The sequence below is a fragment of the Bombina bombina genome, chromosome 5 (genome assembly GCF_027579735.1).
Source record: "Bombina bombina isolate aBomBom1 chromosome 5, aBomBom1.pri, whole genome shotgun sequence".
NCBI lineage: Eukaryota > Metazoa > Chordata > Amphibia > Anura > Bombinatoridae > Bombina > Bombina bombina.
Genome location: NC_069503.1, coordinates 783,271,095 through 783,288,457, shown reverse-complemented (window position 1 = coordinate 783,288,457; position 17,363 = coordinate 783,271,095). Strand labels below are relative to the sequence as shown.

Here is a 17,363-nt window from a genome sequence, read left to right as displayed (position 1 = left end):
CCTTTCCTAGGACCAGAAGAAACAACAAATAGACTAGAAGTCTTCCTGAAATCTTTAGTTGCTTCGACATAATATTTCAAAGCTCTTACAACATCCAAAGAATGTAAAGAACTTTCAAGAGTATCCTTAGGATTAGGACACAAGGAAGGAACAACAATTTCCCTATTTATGTATTTATGTAGTTAGAATTCACAACCTTAGGAAGAAATTTAAACAAAGTCCGCAAAACAGCCTTATCCTGATGGAAAATCAGAAAAGGAGACTCACAAGAGAGAGCAGACAATTCAGAAACTCTTCTAGCTGAAGAGATAGCCAAAATGAACAACACTTTCCAAGAAAGTAGTTTAATATCCAAAGAATGCATAAGCTCAAAAGGAGGAGCCTGCAAAGCCTTCAAACCCAAATTAAGACTCCAAAGAGGAGAGATTGATTTAATAACAGGCTTGATGAGAACCAAAGCCTGAACAAAACAGTGAATATAAGGAAGCTTAGCAATATTTCTACAAAATAAAACAAAAATAGCAGAGATTGTCCCTTCAAAGTACTTGCAGGCAAACCTTTATCCAAACCATCCTGAAGAAACTGTAAAATTCTAGGAATTCTAAAAGAATGCCAAGAGAATTTATGAGAAGAACACCATGAAATATAGGTTTTCCAAACCAGATAATACATTTTCCGTGAAACAGACTTACGAGCCTGTAGCATAGTATTAATCACTGAGTCAGAGAAACCTATATGACTAAGCACTAAGCTTTTAATTTCCCTAACTTCAAATTTACTGATTTGAGATCCTGATGGAAAAACAGCCCTTGAGACAGAAGGTCTGGTCTTAAAGGAAGTGGCCAAGGTTGGCAACTTGACATCCGGACAAAATCTGCAAACCAAAATTTGTGAGGCCATGCTGGTGCTATCAGAAAAACATGCGATTGTTCTATTATGATCTTGGAGATCACCCTTGGAAGAAGAACTAGAGGCGGAACGATGTAAGCAGGTTAATATGGCCAAGGAACTGCTAACGCATCTACCATCTCCACCTGAGGATCCCTGGACCTGGAAAGATACATGAGATCTATTTTTGGAAGACCCCACATCTGTACAATCTGACAAAATACATCTGGATGGAGACGATTCCCCTGGATGTAAAGTCTGACGGCTGAGCTAATCCGCTTCCCAATTGTCTACACCGGGGATATGTATTGCAGAAATTAGACAGGAGTTGAATTCTGCTCAAGAAAGTATTTAAGATACTTCTTTCATTGCTAAAGGACTGCAAGTCCCACCCTAATGATTGACATATGCCACAGTTGTGATATTGTCTGTCTGAAAACGAATGAATGATTCTATCTTTAGTAGAGGCCAAGCCTGAAGAGCCTTGAAAATAGCAAAGAGTTCTAAAATATTGATTGGTAACCTCGCCTCTTGAGGATTCCAAACCCCTTGTGCTGTCAGAGACCCCAAGACAGCTCCCAAACCTGTGAGACTTGCATTTGTTGAAATTACAGTCCAGAAAGGACGAATAAAGGAGGCCCCTTGAACAATAAGGTGATGGTTTAACCACCAAGTCAGAGAGAGTTGAGGGTTGAGATTTAAGAATATCAATTGTGATATCAAAGTATAATCCCTGCACCATTGATTCAGCATGCAAAGCTGAAGAGGTCTTATATGAAAACGAGCAAAGGGGATCGCGTCCGATGCTGCAGTCATGAGACCTAAAACTTCCATGCATATAGCCACTGAAGGGAATGATCGAGTCTGAAGGTCTTGACAGTCAGAAACCAATTTCATTTGTCTCTTGTCTGTTAAAGACAGAGTCATGGACACTAAATCTATATGGAAACCTAAAAAGGTGACCCTTGTCTGGAGGATAAATTTACCAAAGAGTTTCTTGATTCCTCAAACATGTTTTTGAAGAAACAACACAAGTTGATTCATGTGAGATTCATTTAAATGAAAAGATTGAGCCAGTACCAAGATATTGTCCAAATAAGGAAACAATGCAATACCCTGCTCTCTGATTACAGATAGAAGGGCACCTACAACCTTGGAAAAGAGCAACAAATTGGTAATGCTTGTCTAGAAAAAAGAATCTCAGAAACCGATAGTGGTCTGGATGAATCGGAATGTGACAATATGCATCTTTTAAGTCTATTGTGGACATATAATGACCTTGCTGAACAAAAGGCAGTATAGTCCTTATAGCCACCATCTTGAAAGTTTGGACCCTTACAAAATGATTGAAAAATTTCAGATCCAGAACTGGTCTGAATAAATGTCCCGAAAAAGGAAAAATGAATAGATTTGAATAAAAACCCAAACCCTGCTCCAGAAGTGGAACTGGTACAATTACCTCTGAAAGCTCCAGATCTGAAACACACTTCAGAAAGCCCTGAACTTTCACAGGATTTGTTGGAATGTGAGAGAGAAAAAACTTTCTCACAGGAGGTCTTATTCTGAAACCTATTCGATACCCTTGAGAGACAATATTCTGAATCCAATGATTCTGAATGGAACCTGCCCAAAAGTTTTGAAATAATTTCAATCTGCCCCCCACTAGCAGAACTGGATTGAGGGCCGCACCTTCAGGCAGATTTAGGGACTGAATTTGGTTTCTTAAAAGGCTTGGATTTATTCCAACTTGAAGATGGCTTCCAATTGGAGTCAGAGTCCTTAGGGGAAGGAGTGGTTTTCTGTTCTCTATTCTGACGAAAGAAACTAAACCAATTAGAAGCTCTAGTTTTACCCTTAGATTTTTTATCCTGGGGCAAAACAACTCCCTTCAACCAGTAATAGTGGAAATAATAGAATCCAACTGAGAACCAAACCAATTATTACCCTGGAATGATCAGCGATAGTAAACTAGATTTAGATACCATGTCAGCAATCCATGATTTGAGCCATAAAGCTCTTCTAGCTAAAATAGCTAAGACATATTTTTAACATCAATTTTAATGATATCAAAAATAGCATCAAAGAGAAAATCATTAGCATATTGAAGCAAACTAACAATGCTAGACAAATCAGAATCCGGTTGTGCTAAGCTATCCAACCAAAAAGTTGATACAGCTGCAACATCAGCCATAGAAATACCAGGCCTGAGAATATAGCCAGAATGTAAATAAGCTTTCCTAAGATAAGATTCAATTTTCCTATCTAAAGGATCCTTAAAGGAAGTAATATCTTCCATAGTAGAAATAGCTCCATCAACCTTTGGGACTTTTTCCCAAAACTCTAAATTAGCCACTGGCAACGGGTACAACCTTTTAAACCTAGGAGAAGGAACAAAAGAATTACCAGGCTTAGACCATTCCTCAGTAATCACATCAGAAATAGCATCAGGTACAGGAAAAACCTCAGGAGTAATCACAGGAGGTTTCTAAAAAGAATTTAAACTTTTACTGGATTTGTTATCAAGAGGACCAGACTCCTCAATATCCAAAGTAATCAATTCTTTCAACAAAGAATGAATATACTCAATCTTAAAAAGAAAAGTTGATTTATCAATGTCAATGTCTGAAGCAGGATCTTCTGAGTCAGAGATCCTCATCAGAAGTGGATTTATCAGTATGTTGTCGGTCATTACAAAATGCATCAGTATCATGAGAAGTTTTAAAAGACTTTTTATGATTATTAGAAGGCGGAATAGCAGACATAGCCTTCTGTATCGCATCAGCAATATACTTTTTCTTATCAACAGGGATATCATGTACATTATATGTTAAGGGAACAACAGATACTGTACTAGTACTAATAGAAACATTTTCTGCATGCAAAAGCTTATAATGACAACCCAGCCAGAAAGATAATAGCTTACAACATATACACTTAGCTTTGGTAGAACTGTGTTCAGGCAGCAGGGTTGCTACAGCAGATTCTAAGACAGGATCAGATTGAGACATCTTGCAAAATGTAAAAGAAAAAATAATATCTAAACAAAAAAATATCTTATTTCCTCATATAGCAGTTTCAGGAATGGGAAAAAATGCAAATGCTAAAATAGGCAAAAAAGCAAATAGCATAGCCCTCTGAGCATCAAGAAGGCAAGGAGCATATAGGAAGTGGGGTAAAATAAAACAAAAAATGTTGGCAACAAATATGACGCACAACACAAAAGTATAAAAAAATGTTGCCGCCAATAAACATTCGGAAATGACACAACTCGCGTCATAGCAGAAGCAACGTCGCGCCAAACAACCTGGCATCTTGCGTTGCGTCATCATAGACGCACATTCGGACCAAAAAATTCTCGCACCAAAAATGATGCAATAAATAACAAACATTTTGCGCCCTTGCAAGCCTAAATTTGCCCGCAAATTTTTAGAGGAACTTTTTAGAGAAGTTAGAGGCACACTGAACCCAATTTTTTTCTTTCATGATTCAGATAGAGCATGCAATTTTAATCAACTTTCTAATTTACTTCTATTATCAATTTTTCTCTGTTGTCTTGCTATCTTTATTTGAAAAAGAAGGCATCTAAGATTTTTTGGGGTTCAATTTTTTATTGGTGGATGAATGTAATCAGCAAGGACAACCCAGGTTGTTCACCAAAAATGGGCCGGCATCTAAACTTGCATTCTTGTATTTCAAATAAAGATACCAAGAGAAAGAAGAAAATTTGATAATAGGAGTAAATTAGAAAGTTGCTTAAAATGTCATGCTCTATATGAATCACAAAAGAAAAAATTTGGGTTCAGTGTCCCTTCAAATAGGAAAAAAAGACTAAACCCCAGGTAAGAAAATATTAAAAAAATAAATTTCCTAAAACATGATTCCCATACTGAAAATGCTAGACTGCAAAGGGAAATATACATACACCTGGCTCATGGCAAATATAAGTAAACACATATATTTAGAACTTTATATAAATACATAAAGCGCCAACCATAGCTGTTCGGTAATGATACATACTTACCGAAAGACACCCATCCACATATAGCAAATAGCCAAACCAGTACTGAAAACTATCAGCAGAGGTAATAGTATATAGTCGATCTGAAAAGGGAGGTAGGAGATGAATCCCTACGACCTATAACAAAGAACCCTTGAAAAGATTTCCCGCGAGATAAACCATAAAAATCAATAGGCGATACTCTCTTCATATCCCTCTGACAAACACTATACTCTGAGAGGAACTGGGCTTCAGAATGCTTAGAAGCGCTTATCATAGAAGAAAAAAAAAAACAGGCAAAGTTTATAAAACTGAATTGTGGGTGTGGTGAGGGGCGTGTTTATAGGCATTTTGAGGTTTGGGAAACTTTGCCCCTCCTGGTAGGATTGTATATCCCATACGTCACTCGCTCATGGACTCTTGCCAATTACATGAAAGAAAAGTACACAAATACATCTTCATACCCATAGTTAAAGCACAAGGAAACATTTCTGGCTATTAGGTAAGCAGGCCTATTTGAAGAAGGCAAACTCCTTAATGTAAAATGTTTAAAACCGCCTCATTTCTCTGGGCTTCAAATACAAACCAGCCAAACAGAAAATTGTAGCACTGCAAAGATTTAAAATAAAAATACAACTGTGTGGCAATATGCTACAAACAGCTTTATGTGCTATTTCTTTGAACACAAAGAAATGTAACTATAGTAAGTGTAAATCTTGTTTTCTCTCACATTATATACTGGCATAATTGCTGAATCTAATCTCATAGCAGAGCCACATGAAGAAACCTAAATGTTGCTTGCACATACACATTGTACTGAGAGAAAAATTGAGAACGTATGCAAAGAGAGCCATTTAGTTGCTTTGCATAGTTCATCAATAAAGCCTTTATTTCTTTCAAGTTGAAGCCCAAGATCTAGTTCAACAAGTCTTGATATTAAATTATCTATGTCAAAAAAGGACAAAACTGAATTTACCTGTAAAATAGGTATGACTGGATTAAGTGCTTCAATAAATGTGTTCCAAACTGATGCTTTCATCACCAGATGTCCTTGAAGTAAATATGTCAGAATAGATTTTGCAGAACAAGAGATCTGTGGAAAAATTATTATTTTTTTAACAATCAAAATGTAAATCTGATCTTTCACTTGTAAAATAGAAAATAAGACAGCAAAATACAAATGTCTAAATAAAAGAGTAACAGAGATAACTGCAAATATTTTTACCTGAAATATATTATACAGGGCTCAATTTCAGGTTGTAAGCTACTAGCCAGGCCAAAATGTTACTCACCACTTCTAATCCTACCCACTACCTGCCCACATCACACCCACTACAGTCTTTGCATATGTTTTGCCACTGTGAAACACATTATTGTGCAGTAATCCTATATTATAAAAGGCCAAGTGTTTGTCTGAAGCCGTCATGCGCAGTAGAGACAAACACTTGGCCTTGAGATAGGGAGCGCGAGGTACACAGCATACAAGCAGCTGTGAGATAGGGAGCGCGAGCTACTCAACAGCTGTGAGGTCTGCTGCGTGAGAAGCGGCAACGCGCTCCCCAGACCTCACAGCTGTTTGTGGCCGACGGGAGCGTCGCGAGGGGCGTGGCCGGGCGTCGCGAGGGGCGTGGCCGGGGCGGGTGTTGCTGCGATGGGGCGTGGCCGGGCGGGGTCCCGCGAAGACAGAGCCAGAGAGGGAGCAGGAGGGGGGGGGGGGAGAGCCAAAGAGAAGGGGGGGGAGAGAGCCAAAGAGAAGGGGGGGGGGGGGGAGCCAAAGAGAAGGGGGGGCAGAGAGCCAAAGAGAAGGGGGGGGGGCAGAGAGCCAAAGAGAAGGGGGGGGGCAGAGAGCCAAAGAGAAGGGGGGGGGGGGAGAGAGCCAAAGAGAAGGGGGGGGGGGCAGAGAGCCAAAGAGAAGGGGGGGGGCAGAGAGCCAAAGAGAAGGGGGGGGGGCAGAGAGACAAAGAGAAGGGGGGAGCAGAGAGACAAAGAGAAGGGGGGAGCAGAGAGACAAAGAGAAGGGGGGAGCAGAGAGACAAAGAGAAGGGGGGGGGGGAGAGAGCCAAAGAGAAGGGGGGGGAGAGAGCCAAAGAGAAGGGGGGGGGGGGAGAGCCAAAGAGAAGGGGGGGGGGGAGAGAGCCAAAGAGAAGGGGGGGGGGAGAGAGCCAAAGAGAAGGGGGGGGGGGGAGAGAGCCAAAGAGAAGGGGGGGGAGAGCCAAAGAGAAGGGGGGGGAGAGAGCCAAAGAGAAGGGGGGGGGGGGGAGAGAGCCAAAGAGAAGGGGGAGAAGAGAGCCAAAGAGAAGGGGGGGGAGAGCCAAAGAGAAGGGGGGGGGGAGAGCCAAAGAGGGGGGAGAGAGAGAGCCAAAGAGGAAAAAGAGCCAAAAAGGAGAGAGAGCCAAAGAGGGGGGAGAGAGAGCCAAAGAGGGGGGAGAGAGAGCCAAAGAGGGGGGGGGGGGGAGAGCGCCAAAGAGGAAAGAGAGCCAAAGAGGAGAGCAAAAGAGGGGAGAGAGACAAAGAGGGGGGAGATAGAGCCAAAGGGGGGGGGGGGCAAAGAGGGGGGGAGAGAGGGAAAGAGGGGGGAGAGCGCCAAAGAGGGGGGAGAGAACACAAGAGGGGGGAGAGAACACAAGAGGGGGGAGAGAACACAAGAGGGAGGAGAGAACACAAGAGGGGGGAGAGAGCAAAAGAGGGGGGGGGAGAGCCAAAGAGGGGGGGAGCCAAAGGGGAGGGGAGAGCAAAAGAGAGGGGGGGGGAGAGCCAAAGAGGGGGGGAGCCAAAGGGGAGGGGAGAGCCAAAGAGGGGGGAGAGAGAGAGCCAAAGAGGAGGGAGAGAGAGAGCCAAAGAGGAGAGAGAGCCAAAGAGGAGAGAGAGCCAAAGAGGAGAGAGAGCCAAAGAGGAGAGAGAGCCAAAGAGGGGGGAGAGAGAGAGCCAAAGAGGGGGGAGAGAGAGCCAAAGAGGAGAGAGAGCCAAAGAGGAGAGAGAGCCAAAGAGGGGGGAGAGAGAGCCAAAGGGGGGGGGGGAGAGAGAGCAAAAGAGGGGAGAGAGCCAAAGAGGGGGGGGGGGAGAGCCAAAGAGGGGGGGAGAGAACAAAAGAGGGGGGAGAGAGAGCAAAAGAAAGGATGGAGAGAGCCAAAGAGGGGAGAGAGAGAGCAAAAGAGGGGAGAGAGAGAGCAAAAGAGGGGAGAGAGAGAACAAAGGAGAGGGGGGAGAGAAAGCAAAAGAGAGGGGGGAAAGAAAGCAAAAGAAAGGGGGGAAGAGAGAGCAAAAGAGAGGGGGGAGAGAGCAAGGGGTGGGACCGCTGTTCTGAAAAAAATGGCCAGTGTACACGGGCTTTAGTACTAGTTTTTAATATTTTACAAATTAAATAATGCAACATAAACCAATAAATTAACAAAAATAAGTGCATAGCAATTAGCAAAAACATAAATTATGCTTACCTGATAATTTTATTTCCATCGTGGGGAGGAGAGTCTACGACTTTAATCATTACTTTTGGGAATAAAGAACATGGCCACCAGGAGGAGGCAGACACCCCAGTCAAAGGCTTAAATACCTCCCCCACTCCCCTCATCCCCCAGTCATTCTGCAGAGGGAACAAGGAACAGTAGGAGAAATATCAGGGTATAAATGGTGCCAGAAGATAAATTAAATTTAGGTCCGCCCATCGGAGATACGGGCAGGAGCCGTGGACTCTCCTCCCCATGATGGAAATAAAATGATCAGGTAAGCATAATTTATGTTTTCCATCTAAAGGGGAGGAGAGTCCACGGCTTCATTCATTACTTTTGGGAAACATGAGATCTATCTCTGGCGTCCCCCATCTAAGAGAAATCTCCGCAAACACTTCAGGGTGAAGAGACCATTACCCAGGATGGAAGGATTGCCTGCTGAGAAAGTCCACCTCCCAGTTGTCCACACCTGGAATGTGGATCGCTGAAAGCAAGCAGCTGTGGGACTCCGCCCACTCCAAAATCCGAGATACCGCCCTCATTGCTAGGGAACTCCTCGTACCCCCCTGATGGTTGATGTAAGCCACCAAGGTAATGTTGTCCATTTCCCTTGTGCCATCCTGGCACCACAAACAGCTCCCCATCCTGCGAGATTTGCGTCCGTGGTCATAATCTCCTAGGACGGTCTCAAGAAGGATGTCCCCAGGGACAGATGCTCCGGACGGATCCACCAAGAGAGGGAGTCCCTGGTCCGAGCATCTATGGATATCAGCTGTGTTAGATCTGAATGATAGCCGTTCCACTATCTCAACATGCACAATTGAAGAGGTCTAAGATGGAACCTGGCGAAAGGGATGATGTATATGCTGGAGACCATGAGCCCGATCATCTCCATACACTGAGCCACCGAAGGGCTTGAGGAGGACTGATAGGCAAGAAAGGTGGACACAATCTTCCTGCGTCAATCTGTAAGAAATATTTTCATGGACATAGAGTCTATTATCGTGCCCAGGAACGCCACCCTATTGCTGGGAACCAGGGAACTCTTTCCTGAGTTGATCTTCCAACCGTGAGATTGGAGAAAGAATACAAGAGCCCTCGAATGATCATCTGCGAGGGTGAATGACGGTGCCTGGACTAGGATGTCGTCCAAATAGGGTGCCACAGCAATGTCCCTGGATCTGGCCACTGCAAGAAGCGCCCCCAGAACCTTCGTGAAGACTCTCGGGGCCGTCGCCAGGCCGAACGGAAGAGCCACAAACTGGAAGTGTTGGTCCAGAAACGCAAATCTTAGGAACTTGAAGTGGTTCCTGTGAATTGGAACATGAAGATAAGCATCCTTCAAGTTTATTGTCGTCATGAACTGCCCCTCTTGAACTAGGGGCAGAATAGATCTGATCATTTCAATTTTGAACGATGGAACAGCCAGAAACTTGTTTAAACACTTTAGGTCCAGAATCGGGCGGAACGTGCACTCCTCCTTTGGAACCACAAAAAGATTTGAATAGTACCTAGAGCCCTTTCTGCTTGAGGTACTGGTACGATAACACCTAGAGAGGAGAGATCCCTCACACATTCTAGAAATGCCTCTCTCTTTTCCTCTTGAAGACAAGTTTGACAGGAGGAATCTGCTCCTGGGCGGATGGGACCTGAATCCTATCCTGTAACCCTGGGCGACAACCTCCAGAACCCAAGGGTCCTGAACGTCCTGCAACCAGGCTTCGGAGAAGAGACAATCTTCCCCCTACTTAGTCTGGAGACCCATTGGGGGCCGCCCCTTCATGCCAATTTTGTCTCGGCAGGGTTCTTGATCTGCTTGTACTTGTTCCAAGACTAAGAAGGCTTCCAAGTTCCCCTGGACTGATCCGCTTTTGCGGCGGGCTTCTTGCGCTGAGCCTTGTCCGCACGAAATGGACGAAAAGTAGATCCTTTAGGCTTAGCCTTCTTATCCTACGGTAGGAAAGCTCCCTTACCTCCCGTAACCGTGGATATGATCTAATCCAATCCTGGACCGAACAGAATCTTTCCTTGAAAAGGCAAAGACAACAGCCTCGACTTAGAGGTCATGTCCACCGACCAAAACTTTATCCACAGAGCCATGAGAGCCAAAACGGAGAATCCTGAAACATTTGCGTTCAGGCGAATAATTTGCATATTGGCGTAAAAAATTAAAGAATTGGCGACCTTCAACGCCTTAATCTTATCCTGTATCTCGTCGATGGAAGTTTCCCTCTCGACCATATCCCACAGGGATTCAAACAAATATGTTGCAGCTTTGGCAACCGCGGCTACAGCCGCTGCCAGTTGAAAAAGAAACCCTGTGTGCTGAAACATCTTCCTTAACATGTTTTCCAACATTTTATCCATGGGGTCTTTAAACAATGAACTATCCTCAAGAGGAATGGTTGTCCGCTTTGCGAGCGTGGAAATAGCACCATCCACCTTAGGGACAGTCCCCCACAGCTCGAGCTGAGAGTCCGGGACAGGGAACAGTTTCTTAAAGAAAGAAGAAGGCACCACCATGTCCTCGTATACCTTATCAAGCTTAGCAATCAAAGGATCCTCCGGAAGCTTCGGTTCCGGAACCTCCAGTGTAGCAAGCAATTGCTTCATCAAAAAGCGTAAATTCTCCATCCTAAACCAAAAGTCAGGCTCCTCCCGCCGGAGGATGAGATGACACAGACTCCGACCATAGGCGTAGACAACCCCTGGGCCGGGCCCCCATGATACACCCTACGCTTGCGCTTAGCAGAACGTGGTAAGGCATGGATCACTTTCGATACCGCCATTTGCAGTTGATCCACAAAAACTGATGGCCAACAAATTTCTCCCATAGGAGTAATGGTTGGACCATGGGGCGCTGCACGTGTACTCGGAGATGAAAGCAGGGAATGCACCTCACGGGACGGGGAACCCTCAGAGGTCGACGGCTCAGTAGTACTAGACATCCCTTTATTTTTAGATGTTGCAACTTTATTGAGGCATGTGGAACATAGTTGAGCAGGCTGATCTACAAGATCTACTCCTCACAATAAACACAGGAATGTGACTTTGTTAAAGAGGGAGAACCCTCTAATGCGTCAGAGTCCTCCATAGCATGTGCTTTTATTATGGACTAGATTAACCTAAAAAACAGGCACCTTTATACCTCCAATGGCCAGGGCACTCACCACCTCCTATGACCCGGACGAAGAAACTGCTTTATCTCCTGCGCCGCTGATCAACAGAGGAAGTGGAGACCGCCACACCCGGTCACATGGGATGCCTCACAGGACCGCCCCTGCACTAAGGATAAAATGCGCCAAAAACATAAAATTATGCTTACCTGATAATTTCCTTTTCTTTTGATGGAAAGAGTCCACAGCAGCATTCATTACTTTTGGGAATTAAGAATCTGGCCACCAGGAGGAGGCAAAGACACCCCAGCCATAGGGTTAAATACTCCTCCCATTCCCCTCATAACCCCAGTCATTCTGCCGAAGAACAAGGAACAGTAGAAGAAATATCAGGGTGGAAAGGTGCCAGAATAGAAGGACGCGCCACAGAGAATTACGGGTGGGGTGCTGTGGACTCTTTCCATCAGAAGAAAAGGAAATTATCAGGTAAGCATAATTTATATTTTTCATCTTAAATGGAAAGAGTTCACAGAAGCATTCATTACTTTTGGGAAATCAATACCCAAGCTAAAGAGGACACTGAATGCCAAGACAGGATACATAGGCAGCCCGAACTGAGGGCACCAGACCTGAACCGAACCACAACCCAATAAAAAATCCTGCTTCAACGAAGCCGAAAAAACTTTTAAGAAAGCCCCGTTGACACTGACTCGCAGCCAGTCCAGAGCCAAACAAGAGACCGCAAATGGACTCTACTGAGACAAAAACGAATCCAAACAGAGAATGAGGTGAAGCGAAAACCAGAATAATCCAGACATAGATCCAACATCCTGCAAGTAAGGACGTAACGGACATAACAGAAGATGCAAAATCCTCCCTGCGCCCGCCCATAGAATACCAAAGTATTCAACCATGAAGTGTTTAATAGACCCAGGGAAAAACCTCAAGAAGAAGCTTGCATGGAAAATAAGAAGCAGTCCTCAGAAGGTGGACCGCATAAAAACAGTCCCTCAACAAAGGGCACTTTCACAGCAACCTAAACCGCCTGATCTGCACACAGGCCCCTAAAAAGGGAACACAAGCTTCCATCAAGGCCTCCCAAGAAGGGGAGTATACCATTAGAACCCAAAAGGTAGAGTAAACCATCTCCTGTGAAAGAACAAGGAGAAAGGAGAAACCATCTCCCAGCCGACTGAGCTACCAAGCTCTCACAGACAGGAGATACCGCGATCCCTAGACCGCTCGAAGAGTCCGACCTGCAGACCCATACCTAGCTGGGCCAACCCAGCCACAAAGATCCAGAACAGGAACAAAAAGAACCCCCGAAACTGATACCGGAACGAGCGAAGGGATGGAATAACCATCCCACCAGAGTAAAAGTACAACCAGGCACTCAAGGCTCTGACGAAATCAGATGTCAGATGACCCTTAAAACATGATTATAGTTGTAAAGTGCGGCTAATCCCCCTTAAGGGACTCAAGAAGCTGCTCATTTTATCAACCTCGAAAGGGGGAAAGGCTGAGGAGACTTGCAACCCTCGTTTTTCTACAGTGCAGAGTAGCCACAGTGCATTAGTATGTTGAGCTAGCTTCTAGCTAGCATAGCGGAACACTCACCTATAACTGTAAGCTATAAGGACTGAGACAATCCTTCCCGCCTCATGAACTCGCGGGTTCTTCTCGAATGCTTTAATGGAACATAAAACAATGATAACCTGAGCACTCAGCGCTTCTACCGAAACAGCCGAAACCGCGCCACGTGTCTGAACAGCTGCAAGACCGAACGAACCCAACAGGGCCAGCCTGTACCATGGGTCCTAACGGGCTAGCTGCATAAACTCTCCCTCGTAGGGGAAAGGGAAACAGAACTTTCAAACATAGGACTAACCTGTCCAAACAACTTCCGCAGAACAAAGAGTATTAATCCCAGATGGTCCCGAAGGAAACAAAAAACAAATAAAAGACATCCATCGGATATAAATAAAATATAAGGCAACCCGAAGGTTAACGCCCCAAAAAAAACACGGGGTGGGACCAGCCAAACGGAGCCCCATCTCACATAACTGGGAAAAGAAAACTCAAAATAAAGACAATAGGAGATTACCTCATCCCCATCTGTCTAACGTTTTGTACCATTCGGACCATCAGACTGAAAATTCCCTTATCTATGTACTATAGGATCATTCAGCGACTCAAACAGCTGTCTGATCAACACGCGAAGGTGCGCAATCCGGTACCGAAATGCACAACACTCAGGATACTGCGGAGGCCCATCCCAAGGCGGGATACCCAGGACAATAGGGCACGAGCACATTCTCAAAGAAACATCTGGTCTATGCAGACAAGCCATCGCCAACATTATCTGAAAGCGAAAGCGTGCTGCAAATTCCTGGGGGGAACATACCACCCCGCGTGGATGAACTATAAACTGGGTTACCCGCATGTGCGAGAGGAACATTTGGTAGGGAACTCTCTCCCTGGGAGACAGGACCCCCAGAGGTGGATGGCTCAGCAGATCCCCGATTCCCTGAGCCCAAGGAACCGGGTGCTCTCATATGGCATATGGAACAAGGATGGTTGACAGAAGTCAACAAGGCTAAATCGGATTCGTCACCTGACACCGAATCTGAATCAGATATTATAATTGTGTCGGTATCCGAATCCTCTGTAACTGAATCTGAAATGATTACAAGCTCAGCATCAGAATCCCCCATAGCTGTGAAGAGGGGATAGCAATATGGACTGCTTAGTAAGAATAAAAACAGCACCTGACACCACCAATGGCTGGGGCACTCACCAACTCCTATGACCAGACCCCCGCGGACTAGAATATCTCAGTCGCCACATGGTCGGGAATGCGGAAATGGGAACAGAACGTAACCACGCCCGGACACAGGGTGAACCGCACAGTCCAAAAAGCACGCCCAGCCAAAAGGCAGCGTCACTTCCAAAGGCCTCAAAGTTCCAAACCACAAGCCCATAAACCTCACACCTAAGCAGGTTGAATCACATAAAAAAACATGATTATAAACCACCCTGTACAATAACCCCCCTCAGGAGATATTAAGCCTCGATTCCAAGATCTAACAGAGACTCACTGAGACCCTTATGTTAAAAGTTAAACCCGCTAGGAATTCTAGCCTCACGGAAACATCACGTTACAGTACATTGCACAAAGAAAAATTAAACGATCTTACAGGATTGTACGCTGTGGAACAGGAACAAGGCCTTTCAAGTGTGACGAATAGTACCATCGCCTCCGCCATGGACTTGAGAGAAGAAAGTAGGCAGTGAAGCGAAGTTCAACAACGCTGATTGCTTGAGGAACTGTTAATCTGAGTCGGGATGGTTTTGCAGAAAGAAACTTCCTGCATCTCCGGACTCTAACTTTCATCCAAGACCACACTGAGAGACTAACAGGATTACTCAAAACTCCTTTCCCATGCCGAAAAGTACTACCCTCCATAAGAGACAAAAACAAAAATTAAAAATTCTGACACGTCTCTGCCAACCTCATGGGACGAAAGGCAATAAATGACTGGGGGATGAGGGGTATGGGAGGAGTATTTAAGCCTTTGGCAGGGGTGTCTTTGCCTCCTCCTGGTGGCCAGGTTATGAATTCCCAAAAGTAATGAATGCTGCTGTGGACTCTTTCCATTTAAGAAGAAAAGTGGCCGCGCAAACACTCCCGGAAGTCAACCTGAAAGTTCCACCATTGCCAGAGCCTCATCTTGCATATAACGCAGCAATAACACAAACAATTTCATGTATAACCCCCCCCCCCCCGTTCAATAATCCCCTTAACAGGAATATTCACCCTTGATTCCATAAGCTAAAAGGCGTCACACTGTGACCCTGTCTTCTGTGTTATCATTATGTATAAAAAAAAAAAATGAAACAATCTTACCAGAATCTATACCGTGGAACAGGAACACAGCCCTTCAAGTACTAGAGTGCAGAAAGCAGGCAGTGAAACTCAAAAAACCCTGATTGCTTGTGAAGCTGTTAATATGAGTCTGAATGGTTTTGCAGAAAGATTCTCCTTGCATCTCTGGACTCTAACTTTCACCCAGGCTCTCACTGAAAGGCTGACAGGACTACTTAAAACTCCAGTCCCATTCCGAAGAGTACTACCCTCCATAAGATACTACTACGAATCTTTGGCACTTCTCTGCCATCCTCCTGTGACAAAAGGCAAAGAATGACTTGGGGATGAGGGGAGTGGGGGAGGTATTTAAGTCTTTGGCTAGGATGTCTTTGCCTTCTCCTGGTGGCCAGGTTCTTTATTCCAAAAGTAATAAATTAAGCCGTTGACTCCCCTTTAGATGGAAATGAACTTGGTGGCTCTGGGTAAGACAACAGTTCGATAGAAATAGGTATATGTTGAAGTTAGAAAGTGTAAAAAAAAAAAAGAGTGCTGATAGTCATGGAATGTTTTAGCAGATCTGGAGATTTTCTTTTAATAATTATCACAAGAGAAAAATGCGTGCAGGCACCAATCAGCAGCTAACTCCCACTAGTGTAGGATATCTGTGTATTATTTTTCAACAAGAAATAGTAATAGAACAAAGCACATATATTGAAAATAAAAGTGAATTTAAAAGTGTCTTAACATAACATGCTCTATTTGAATCATGCAAGTTTCATTTTGAATTTCATATCCATTTAAAGGGACAGTAGTATACTGTAAAATTGTGTTTCCAATTACTTTTTTTTTTACCAACGGCAGAGTATAAAATTATAAAAATTTGCGTTTTAAGGTTTATTTGTGTATATGAAATAGATGATTTTCTTTTTTGAAGCTACAACTTAATAAAATAGTTTGAGCTTGTAGGTAAAATAATATCTCATTACTTTATCACATTGTATACATAATCATGCTTCTTTATCTTTTATCTGTCTGGAAACCAAAGACCAATACTTGGAGAGAACAATGTAAAAACAAAATTTATGCTTACCTGATAAATTTATTTCTCTTGTTGTGTATCCAGTCCACGGGTTCATCCATTACTTGTGGGATATTCTCCTTCCCAACAGGAAGCTGCAAGAGGACACCCACAGCGGAGCTGTCTATATAGCTCCTCCCCTAACTGCCACCCCCAGTCATTCGACTGAAGACAAGCAAGAAAAAATGAGAAACTATAGGGTGCAATGGTGACTGTAGTTTAAAAATAAAAAACACCAGCCTTAAAATGACAGGGCGGGCCGTGGATTGGATACACCACAAGAGAAATACATTTATCAGGTAAGCATAAATTTTGTTTTCTCTTGTAAAGGTGTATCAAGTAAAACGGATCATCCATTACTTGTGGGATACCAATACCAAAGCTTTAGGACACGGATGAAGGGAGGGACAAGGCAGGTACTTAAACGGAAGGCGCCACTGCCTGTAAGACCTTTCTCCCAAAAATAGCCTCCGAAGAAGTATCGAATTTGTCGAATTTAGAAAAAGTGTGAAGCGAAGACCAAGTCGCCGTCTTATAAATCTGTTCAACAGAGGCCTCATTTTTAAAAGCCCATGTGGAAGCTACCGCTCTAGTAGAATGAGCTGTAATTCTTTCAGGAGGCTGCTGGCCAGCAGTCTCATAAGCTAAGCGGATTATGCTTCTCAGCTAAAAAGAAAGAGAAGTTGCCGAAGCCTTTTGGCCTCTCCTCTGTCCAGAGAAGACAACAAACAAAGCAGATGTTTGACGAAAATCCTTCGTAGCTTGTAAATAAAACCTTAAAGCACGAACCATATCAAGATTGTGTAAAAGACGTTCCTTCTTTGAGGAAGGATTAGGACATAATGAAGGAACAACAATCTCCTGATTGATGTTCTTATTAGATACTACCTAAGGAAGAAGCCCAGGTTTGGTACGCAAAACTACCTTATCTGCATGGAAAATCAGATAAGGGGAATCACACTGTAAAGCA

At 44.0% G+C, this 17,363-nt stretch overlaps 1 protein-coding gene across 1 annotated transcript in view; it reads right to left on the bottom strand.

The window, feature by feature from the left end:
- Positions 1–17,363, bottom strand: part of RTTN (rotatin) — a 1,186,344-nt gene that overhangs the window by 812,285 nt on the left and 356,696 nt on the right. The window contains exon 17 of the mRNA XM_053714873.1: positions 5,862–5,978. Coding sequence (XP_053570848.1) covers positions 5,862–5,978 — 117 coding nt within the window. The remainder of the gene's footprint in view (positions 1–5,861; positions 5,979–17,363) is intronic.